The sequence below is a fragment of the Sus scrofa genome, chromosome 3 (assembly GCF_054392235.1).
Source record: "Sus scrofa isolate SSC_HxYL_T2T_F1_AM1 chromosome 3, Sscrofa_HxYL_maternal_Yorkshire_Landrace_v2.0, whole genome shotgun sequence".
NCBI classification, from domain to species: domain Eukaryota; kingdom Metazoa; phylum Chordata; class Mammalia; order Artiodactyla; family Suidae; genus Sus; species Sus scrofa.
The window spans coordinates 30,515,627-30,527,731 of NC_139385.1; the positions used below are offsets into that span (position 1 = coordinate 30,515,627).

The 12,105-nt window shown below is 38.1% G+C and overlaps 1 protein-coding gene across 3 annotated transcripts in view; it reads right to left on the reverse strand.

Moving 5' to 3' along the window:
• The window catches only part of ABCA14 (ATP binding cassette subfamily A member 14), a 203,442-nt gene that overhangs the window by 162,422 nt on the left and 28,915 nt on the right, over positions 1-12,105 (reverse strand). For all 3 annotated transcript variants that reach the window (XM_085017381.1, XM_085017382.1, XM_085017380.1), the window contains one exon: positions 10,020-10,279. In XM_085017381.1, the coding sequence (XP_084873507.1) occupies positions 10,020-10,279 (260 nt within the window). The remainder of the gene's footprint in view (positions 1-10,019; positions 10,280-12,105) is intronic.

Below are 12,105 nucleotides of genomic sequence, written 5' to 3' on the forward strand. Positions count from 1 at the left end.
AAATGTGCTATTACAACATATTTTATGCAAGCCTCAAGCTAACCACAAAGAAAAAAATTACAATAGATAAATAAAATATAAAGAAGAAAAAAAACAAAGCATATTACTGTTAAAAAATCATCAAATAACATAAATAGACAAGAGAGGACAAGAGGGACAAAACAACTACAAAATAGGTTGAAGCAATTAACAAAATGGCAATAGTAAATCATCACCTATCAATAATTATAAAGTGTATCAATAAGTGTAAACAGATGAAACTCCCCAAAACTATAGAATGGATGAAAGTTTAAAAAAAAAAAAAAGATCCAGCAATATGCTGTCTATAAGAGGTTCATGTTAGATATAAAGACACACATAAGCTGAAAGCAAAGGGATGACTGCAGATATTCCACGCAAATGGCAACCAAAAGAAAGCAGAGGTAGCTATACTTATGCTGGACAAAATAGACTTTAAGTCTAAAACTGTCCTTAGAGACAAAAGAGGTCATTACATGTAATGGTAAAGGGTCAATTCAACAGGAAGATATAAATTTTAAGTATATAAAGCATCCAACATCAGAGCACCTAATATACAAAGCAAACATTGATAGATCTGTAGACATAAATTGACAGCAATACAATAATAGTAGGGGACTTCAATGAAATAATAAAAAAAAAAAACAGAAAAAGGAACAATTATTATTTTTTTTTGAGGCCAGCATCACCTAATACCAAAATAATATGAAGGCAGAAGACTTTTTTCCAGAAGAAAAAAAATCTACAGACAAATAAACCTGATGAACATAGATGTAAAAATACTCACTAAAAAACAAACCAAATTCAACAACATATAAAAAGGATCACACACCATGATTAAGTGGAACCCCCCTGGAATTCAAGGATGGTTAAACATATGCATATCAATCAGTGTGATACAACATATTAACAAAACGAAGGGGAAAAAGCACACGATCATCTCAATAAATGCAGAAAAAGCACTTGACAAAGTTCAACATCCATTCATGATTCAAACTCTCAACAAAATAAGTATAGAAGAAACTTACCTCATCACAATAAAGGTCACAGAAAAAAGCACACAGGTATCATATAATCAATCATATAAAATGGAAAGCTTTCCTTCTAAAATTTGGTATAAGGCAAAGACTCCCACTCTCACCACTTCTATTCAATAGCATATTGGAGGTTTTAGAGCAGAGAGATAAGAAAAATAGTTAAATAAAAGTCATCCAAATTGGATAGGAAAAAGTAAAATTGTCACCGTTTTCAGATGACATGCACATATGCACAAAACCCTAAATATTCAACAAAAAACATATTTTGTGGCTGCACCTGTGGCATGCTGAAGTCCCTGGGCCAGGGGTTGAACCATGCCACAGAAGTGACTTAAGCCACAGCAATGACAACACCAGATCCTACCAGGGAACTCTGAAAAAAAAAAAAAAAAGCATATTAAAACTAATAAATAAGTTTGGTAAAATTGCAGGATATAAAATCAAGAGTTAACAAGAAAGAAGAATCAGAGTTTGGGTGCGTGTTAACACTGTGTGTGAAAGAGTGAATTTATATTTTCTCTATAATTATATTTTCTGCATGTGCTTGTATTTTAAATAGTCTGTGATTTATTCTTTATATTTCTCTTTGAGATAATTAAATGACAGCAATCTGTCAGAGTTTAAGAAGGAAAATGTTCTGTTGTTGCTGACATGTACTATGTAAGCAGGCCTACGATGGTTGCGTCTGTACCAAACATGTACATTTTTCTTGTCATTATTCCCCCAGCAGCATAGTATGATAACTATTCACATAGCATTTGCATGTTAGAGTTCCCATTGTGGCACGGTGGATTAATAATCCAATTGCAGCAGCTCGGGTCGCTGCAGAGGCACAGGTTTGATCCCTGGCCCAAGGAAGCAGGTTAAAGGATCCGGCATTGCCACAGTTACAGCCATTGCAGATGTGACTCAGATTCAGTCATGGCCCACGAACTTCCATATGCCATGAGCATGGATGAAAAAGAAAAGGAAAAAATGTACACTGATTCCATTTGGCCATTTCTGATGTGGATGGGCCTAGAGGGTATTACGTTAAGTGAAACAGAAAAAGACAAATATCATTTGATTTCACCTATAGGCAGGCTCTAAAAAAATAAAACAAATAAACAGATATAACAAAACAGAAGGAGTCATAGATACAGAGAACAACTGGCTGCCAGACAGAAGGGGAGTTAGGGGGTAAGTAAAATAGATGAGGGAGATTAAGAGGTACAAATTTCAAGTTACAAAATAAATAGGTCATGGGGATGAAATGTATAGCATGGGGAATAGTCAAAATTATGTACTATCTTTTATGGACACAGCTAACTATACAAGAAACTAGACTTATGGTGATGAAGTTGTAACATATAGAAATCTGAATCATTTTGTTGTACACTTGGAACTAACACAGTGTTGTTGCAGGTCAGTTATACTTCAAAACATGAACACGTGGAGTTCCCGTTGTGGTGCAGTGGTTAACGAATCCGACTAGGAACCGTGAGGTTGCGGGTTCGGGTTCGGTCCCTGCCCTTGCTCAGTGGGTTAACGATCTGGCGTTGCCGTGAGCTGTGGTGTAGGTTGCAGATGCGGCTTGGATCCCGCATTGCTGTGGCTCTGAGCAGGCCGGTGGCTACAGCTCCAATTTGACCCTAGCCTGGGAACCTCCACATGCTGCAGGAGCGGCCCAAGAAATAGCAAAAAGACAAAAAAATAAAAAAATTAAAAAGAAGACAAAACATGAACATGTAAACAAACTCACAGAAGATCAGATTTGTGGTTACTGAAAGTGGAGAGTGCGGAGGGAGAAGTGAATCAAGGCACAAACATCCAGGTATAAGATAAATAGATACAAGGTGTTTAATGTAAAACGTGATTAATATAATTAACACTGCTGTATGTTATGTAAACTTTGCTAAGAGAGTAAATCCTCGGTGTTCTCCTCAAGAGGAAAAAAATTTTTTTCTTTTTCTTTTGTTTTCTATCTATATGAGATGATGAATGTTCATGAAACTTAAGAGTAATCATTTCATGATGAAGCATTATGATCAGGAAAACCAGTATGCTGTACACCTTAAACTTATACAGTGCTTCATGTCATTTATTATCTCAATAAAACTGGAAGAAAAAATAATTTTGAAATAAAAATTAAATTTATGAAGATTTGAAATAGTGAAAATAAAAAATCAGAAGAAGGGTAGGTTATAGAAAAGGGAAACAATATATCGTGATATGAAATCAGAAAAGTGATTGCCTCCAAGGGGGGACCAATAAATAGCATGGGAACTGGAACTTTCCAGACTCTATTCTGTACCTTGATTAGTTTGATGGCTAATACATATGACTATACATATACTGAAACTTTTTGACCTCTACATGCAAAATCGATGCAATTTACTATGTAAAATTAGTCCTTCAATTTAAAAAAGAATAAAGGTAAACTGGGAGAGTTTTTCAAAAAACAGAATGAAAAAATTCAACACCAAATGTATACTGAATACTAAAGATTAAGGCAAAAGGCAAAATCATCACTCATGGGAAGATACCAGAAATAAGAACAATGGATAAAGACATAAATATATAAATAAGTAACTGTATCAGGTATTGCAGTAACATTTTGTGGGATTTAAAATGACAGCAATGGAGTTTCCATCATGGCTCAGAGGTAACAAACTGGACTAGTATCCACGAGGACGCCGGCTCGATCCCAGGCCTCGCTCGGTGGGTTAAGGTGGGGCCTTGACATGAGATGTGGTGTAGGTCGCAGACGTGGCTTGGATCCTGCATTGTGTGGCTGTGGTGTAGACCAGCAGCTACAGCTCCAATTCGACCCCTGGCCTGGGAACTTCCATATGCCACAGGTGCGGCCCTAAAAAGTCAAAATAAAATACAATAGATAAAAAATAAAATGGGGGAGTTCCCATCGTGGCGCAGTGGTTAACGAATCCAACTAGGAACCATGAGGTTGCGGGTTCAATCCCTGGCCTTGCTCAGTGGGTTAACGATCCGGCGTTGCTGTGAGCTAGGGTGTAGGTTGCAGACGCGGCTCGGATCCTGCGCTGCTGTGGCTCTGGCATAGGCTGGCAGCTACAGCTCCGATTAGACACCTAGCCTGGGAATCTCCATATGCCGCGAGAGCGGCCCAAGAAATGGCAAAAATAAATAAATAAATAAATAAAATAAAATAAAATAAAATAGGAGCAATGTTTGAGAAGCATTCATAAAAGTGCTTTTTAATATAGTTTTTAATTTGCTTTTTGATGCACTTTGATGCTAGATTGATGAATTTTGATAATCCAAGAAAGCATGTTGGGGAGTTCCTGTAGTGGCACCGTGGAAACAAATCCAACTAGGAACCATAAGGTTGCAGGTTCAATCCCTGGCCTCGCTCAGTGGGTTAAGGATCCAGTGTTGCCATGAGCTGTGGTGTAGGTCGCAGACATGGCTTGGATCTGGTGTTGCTGTGGCTGTGGCATAGGCCAACAGCTGTACCTCTGATCAGACCCCCAGCCTGGGAACCTCCATATGCCACAGATGTGGCCCTAAAAAGAAAAAAAGAAAGAAAGAAGGAAAGAATGTTGGGATCTCTAAGCTTTCATGAAAAAAAATAATAAAATAATGCATAACAAGAAACTAATTAAAAATAAAATTAGTGATAAAATCCAAAAGGAGGCAAGAAAAAGTAGCAAAGTAAAATGGCATAAATGGAAAACAAATGACAAGATGATATGTTTAAATACAAACATGTCTAATTATATTACTTATAAATGCTTCAGTAGACTCAGGATCATTAATGCATATATAATAATTACTTACAAGAGATACATTCAAAAATAAAGATAAATATTATAAATAAAATGATTAGAAAAGATACATTAAGCAGATATAACCAAAAGAAGACCAGTACAGCTATATTAATATGAAAGACAGAAGTATCACTGGCAATTAAAGATGGACATTTCATGATCTGAGACAATTTCATAATGACAAAAATTCCAATCCATTAGGAAGAGATTTCTAAGTTCATACACACCTAATAACAAAGTTCCTTGGCCTGTAAGGACTAAAAAATAAAAGCCTAAGCAAAGCTTACGTGCTAGGACTTTATCAGGCGGTACATTCAGAGATTGAAAAGAAAATGAATAAAAAGAATAGAAGAAAATGGGATGTGAAGGAGAGAAAATGTAAGGTAACATATTTACCACACTAGCCACAGAGTCATAAAAAGAGGTCCATTCAAATGCTATCATTCAAGTAGGCCAAATGGAAGCATCAGGTCTTAAGGTGGTCAGCTGGAGAGAGAAAGGGAAAGAGATGCATATATGTGTCAAAGGTTTACCACCTCTTAACTCTATGGTCAAAGTTCACTAGGCTGGGTAATAACGTCACTGAGTTTCTGAGTTTGGTGACCACAAGTTTTTGTGAAACCATTGTGGATGAAAGATTCCTCACCCCATGCCAAAAGCTCTTCCTTTGAGTCCAGAAATGAAAAGAGCTAGCTCCTAATGCAGGCATAATGGATCTCCTCCCAAACCCTGATCCTTGCCCACAAGGGAGTTTAAAACAACCAGCAATGTGAGAAGACACGGCGATGGCAGTGATGGGCAGACTGCACTGAGCAGCCAAGTCCTGCAAAACAGGTGAGAATAAGTAAATCCCATAAACCGGGGCTCCTAAATGAAACATCAATATGTATAAAGTTAAAACTGACATCTAAAAGGAAAAAATAGACAACTCAATAGATGTAGATTTTGAACATACATCTCACAATAACAGATAGCAACTAATGAATAAAACACGTTAAATATATGAACAATACATCGGACAAGGTTGATGTACCATGTGCACCCTTTGAATGCTCAACATACATTGTTTTTCAGTGCACATCTGCACTTGGAACATTTGCTAAAATTGGCTTCATTCTAGCCTATCAAGGGCATGTCATCAAAATTTCAAAAGATAAATAAAATACTTCACCTAGTATGTTGTGGTGGTGATTTTGTAAAACATATTAAAACCATTCTGTTTTGTTAAAAGTTTACAATAGTCTCAATAAAACTTTTCAAAATCCACTGTGTGATCCCTAATCAAATGACAAATTAGATGCATTCAAGAAACATTTTTATTCTTCTAATACAATCATCTGAGAATTGTGCTTTCTCTGGTTTTCAACATGGAGCTTAATTATTTAGTAAACATGGACCTACATTAATTGCATGGCCTTTTAGGGAACGATTACCTATACTCTTCTTTGCTGTCAGTGAAGATTTCTTTATTCCAACCCTATCAAATAATACTAATGCCTTCTATGGCTATTAGGAAGATACATCAGGATTTCAATAAACTGCCAGCTTTTTATCCTTAAAAAATCGGTAAAATGATTTAAAATTTAGAATGATCCTTGAAATTTTCTAATTGTCCTATGGGTCAAAGAAGAAATGAACAAGGATGATTAGAAATTACTTTGAACTATAGGATAAAGAAATTACTATACTTCAACTTGTAGGTTGCAACTAAAGTTATGATTAGATGTAAATTCAGAGGCTTACGTGCAAAGATTAGACAAAGAAAAAAAAAAGAAAGTTTAAAGAACAACGAGGAAAGCAAAACGGAGAAACTCAGCCAGCATAGGCTGGCCACAGAAAGCACTAATCATAAAGAAAAGGTTTTCATTACATTAAAATTAAGAATTTTTATAAGTCCAAAGATATCATTAAGGCAAGTAAGTTAAAAATTGGGAGAAAGTATTTGCAATACATATATCACACAAAGGACTTGTACCCACAATATATAAAGAATGCTTGCAAGTCAATGCAACCCAGTAGAAAAGTGGAGCAAAGACTTCTGAACAGACACTTCAAGAAAGAGAATTTCGGGAGTTCCCATCGTGGCGCAGTGGTTAACGAATCTGACTAGGAACCATGAGGTTGCGGGTTCGATTCCTGCCCTTGCTCAGTGGGTTAACGATCCAGCATTACCGTGAGCTGTGGTGTGGGTCGAAGACGCGGCTCGGATCCCGCGTTGCTGTGGCTCTGGCGTAGGCTGGCAGCTACAGCTCCAATTAGACCCCTAGCCTGGGAACCTCCATAGGCTGCAGGAGCGGCCCAAGAAATGGCAAAAAGACCAAAAAAAAAAAAAAAAAAAGAAAGAAAAAGAAAAAGAAAGAGAATTTCCATGTGGCCAATAAACATGTTCACCATCATTAGTTAATAAGGAAAATCAAATGAAAACCACGACGAAATACCACTATACTCTTCCAGAATGGTTGAAATTTTAGAAAGGCTTATAGCACTGATTGCTGGCATACTTATGGAGCAAGAGTAATTCTCTTAAATTACGGATAAGAGAATAAAGAAAAACACTTGGCTTTATTTAACAGGGTTGAAAATATGTACATCCACAAATCTCAATCCTAAGTATATACCCAACTGAAAAATGTACACATGTACACCAAAATAGTCACAGTGGCTTATAATACATGAACAACGAAATGTCCATCAACAGTGACATGACTGTGAAGTTGTGATATACTCATAAAATGAAACAATGCACAGCAAAAAAAAATGGCCAAAATACACTCCACAGAGGAACATCAATAATGCCCACTGACAGAGGAGGATAGCTATCATATGATCCTATTTAAATAAAGTTTTAAAACCAGGCAACACTAATATAGATTTAAAATTTAAATAGTAACTCTTTTTGCAGACAAGAGATATAGTGATTTAGATGGGATGCGAGAGGGAGTTCCCACTGTGGCTCAGCAATAATGAACCTGACTAGTATCCATGAAGATGTGGGTTTGATCCCCAGCCTTGTTCAGTGGGTTAAGGATCTGGCATTGCCATAAGCTGTGGTGTAGGTCGCAGACACAGCTCAGTTATAGCGTTGCTGTGGCTGTGGTATAGGCTGGCAGCTACAGCTCAGACTCACCCCCAGCCTAGGAACTTCTATATGCCACGGATGCAGCCCTAAAAAGACAAAAAAAAAAAAAAAAAAGATGGAATTCGAGGGGTGTCGGGATTGCTGGCAGCATTCTATGTCTTGACTGGCATAGTAGTTATGTACCTGTGTTCATGCTTCAATGCTCTGTACACATAGGTATATACATATATATTTTTAATATATTTTTTAATAATGATTTTTATTTTTTCCATTATATATGATTTACAGTGTTCTTTCAATTTTCTACTGTTCAGCAAGGTGACCCAGTTACACACACATATATACATTCTTTTTTCTCATAATAACATGCTCCATCATAAGTGACTAGATGTAGTTTCCAGTGCTATACTGCAGGATCTCATGGCTTATCCATTCCAAAGGCAACAGTTTGCATCTATTAATCCCATATTCTCAGTCCTTCCCAGTCTCTCGCCCTCCCCCTTGGCAACCACAAGTCTGTTCTCCCTGTCCATGATTTTCTCTTCTGTAGAAAGTTTCATTTGTGCTGTATATTGGATTCCAGTTATAAGCAATATCATATAGTATTTGTCTTTTTCTGACATTTCACTTAGTATGAGAGTCTCTAGTTCCATCCATGTGGCTGTAAATGGCATTATTTTGTTCTTTTTTATGGCTGAGTAGTATTCCACTGTGTATATGTACCACATCTTCTTAATCCAATCATCTGTCAATGGACATTTAGGTTGTTTCCACGTCTTGGTGATTGTGAATAGTGCTGCAATGAACATGCAGGTGCAAGGAAAGTTTTGTCCAGATATATGCCCAAGAGTGGGATTGCTTGGGTCATACACTAGTTCTGTGTATAGCCTTCTAAAGTACCTCCATACTGTTTTCCATAGTGGCTGTACCAATTTACAGGTATATATTTTTATATGTATTTACTTTATATTTCAATTTAAATGTTCAAAATGAAAAATTACATCGCAAGAGGACAATGGGAGGAAAAAAATGTATACATGCATGTGTAACTTGGTCCCCATTCTGTACAGAGGAAAAAATAAATAAATAAATAAATAATTTTAACAACATGATTGAAGTTTGTGTAACAGGATCAGAAGACACAATGAAAAAAACTAGTTATTGAAGTTGAAAGTTGAAAATAGATTTCAAAGAGATTATTCACTTGTTAGGGGAAAAAAAGAGAAAGAGATGTGCTAGTCAGAGAAAATAAAATGAAGAATGGTACCACATGAACCATTTGGAGATCAAGGGAAAAAGAGTTCAGTGTGAAGCAAGATCAAGGGGAGACAGTGGCTGGGGAAACCAATGAAAAGAATTCTGAGCTAGCCAGATGATGAAAAATTCATAAGAGCTTGAACTAGAAAATCACATTTCCACAAATGAAAACAAAGAAGTAGAATGTATGCTCGTTGACATACCATACACAGGCGACAAAGGGAATGGAGAGAGAATTCATGTTGGTAGCTACATATTTCCTATGCGCAAACAGCTACTACCTCTAAATGTCACAATCACTCTATGTAGTAGGGGTGTTTTTATCTCCATTTTACAGATGAGGCACAGAGACGTCAAGAAACTAACCCAAAACTTATAAGGCGGGCAGTGGCAGCACTCATATACTTTCTACACTATACTATACAGATAAGACTTGGTTTTCAGGGCTGGGTGATTTGGGGGGGGTGGAAATTTAATTAACATAACCAGGACACCTGGAAAGAAGAACAATCCTTTGCCCAGAAAAATGACGTTTCTTTCTTTCCCATTCTGACCTCATTAAACCCAAGCATCACTATCCCTTTAGGAAACATGGCAAAATTCCAGTGTGCAAAATTCCAGAATTTGAAGTTAACTCTTTGAAGTTATTTCCACTGATTTCTACCTCCCCCACATTGTCATTTACCATTTGACAAATGACAAAGTACATACTTATAGCCAATCTGTATTTGTACATTCCTACTATAATGCAACAATTCACCAGTGCCAAATGTATAGAAATAGTCCAACCCTGCACACAAAACTGTCCCGCAGGCCAAAATGTTACAAAGAGAGTGAAGTTACCTTTAATCTGTTTTCCTTTTCCATAACAATGGTCCTGAGAAGGGTAAGTTCAGTAAGAGAAAATATAAGTATAACTGCCAAAGGGAAGATAGCTGCAAAAGTCCTCATAAACATATCACTATAATGAGCAGGGTATGGAAATCTCCTAACAAAAATGGTGAGATTTTCAAACAGCATTTCTGCAGCTCTGTCATTATGATATATCATGATGGCCTTATCTACGGCATGCTGCACAAGCAGGAATCCTCCTTTATAATACCCTAAATGAGAAAACAAAAATTGTCAAGTTCAGTGTGTTAGGAAACAGCCAGCCAAAGAAGGCAATTAAGGTAATTCAAATCTTTTAACTCACAAAACAAAACAAGGTCACAAAAACCTATTTGGAACACAAAAAGATAATATAACGTGGAATTATATTACTAGTTTCTCCAAAATAAATTATTGCATGAAAATGGTACGAGTGCTTTATGTAATTTTATCAGCTAAAAGAAATTAGAATTCAAGAAAATGCCCGATATATGCCTATACAATGGAAATACGCAAAGAAATGAAGCTCAGAGTAAGAAGTGGTATGATCCCACTTATAATAGCATCAAAAAGGGAACTATATCCAATCTCTTGGGATAGACCATGATGGAAGATAGTATGAGAAAAAGAATGTGTATATATATAATGTGTACATGCACACACACATATATATACACACCTACACACATATATATATATACACACATATATATGATTGGGTCATATATGTATATATGGGTCATATGTATGTGTATACATATATGGGTCATATGTGTGTATATATATATATGACTGGGTTATTTTATATATTATACACACACACAAATGACTAGGTCACTATGCTGTCCAGTGGAAATTGACACAACACTGTAAATCAACTATATTCTAAGAAAAATAAACTATATATATATACATACATATAGAAGTATCAAGATGGTGGAGGAGTAAAACATGGCACTCACCTTCTCCCACAAACACTCAAGAAAAAATAACCATTTACAGGTAGAACAACTCACACAGAACATGTACTGAAAGCTGGCAGAAGACCTTAAGCCTTCAAAAAGGGGAAGAAACCCTCCACATAACTGGGAATCAAGAAAGGGGGAAAAAAGAGAGAGAGAGAAGGAATCAGGACAGGACAAGCACTCCTGAGAAGCAGCTGTTAAAAAGGAAAGGAACCCACACCCTGGGAAGCCACCTAACAGACACGGAGATCAGCCGAGACAGAGGGACCTCAAAGTTGGAGAGGAAAGCATAGCAGCTGGACTGGGGAGGGCAAAGCCAAGTCAGAGCCACACAGACCATTTGTACCACAGCCTCGGGACAGCACAAACTGACTCAGGCAGGGGCTGGGCACTGAGACTCAGGTTCTGGAGGTCAATTCAAGGGAGAGGGATGGGATTCATTGTGTGGCGACAGCCTGAGGGGCTAGGGAATGGCGGCACCACGGACTGGAAAACCAAGTGCTGTAGCCAGGGAAACCTGGGAGGAGGTCTGGGCCCACAGGAGAAGCAAGGTTCCATTGTTGGGGAGGGTGAAAGGAGGAGGGACAGACTGCCACAGGAATATCTTTCCCTGCACACGAGCAGACTCTCAGAGGGTGGGGCACCTCTGGTGCTGGCTACCCATGGCAAGGTGCCACTTGTGGGAGCTACAGGCAACCGGGCACCTCTTATGCAGGCTATGGGTGGCCAGGCACCTCTTGTGTGGGCTAAGGACAGTGGGGGGCTAAGTGCAAGGCAGCATCTCTTGCATGATCTACAGGCAGTGGGGGCAAACCACAGTAGTCATCTCAGACACCAGAGGTGGGCATGGCCTGTCACCACAAGGGGTCTGTGAACAGGCACCACCATCAGCTCCAGGCACTTCAGAGGTCAGCAAAGAAGAAGGCACAGCAACCAAGCACCAACCATTGTTGCTGTCACTCCACTGGGAACGCACCTGCTCTACTGCTGCCACTGACAAACATGCCAGGCCCCACATACACCTGCCTGATCACTTTCACTTCCCAGGGTCCCGCAACTAGGAGCAGCCTGCACCACCTTCCTGTGGGTCCTTG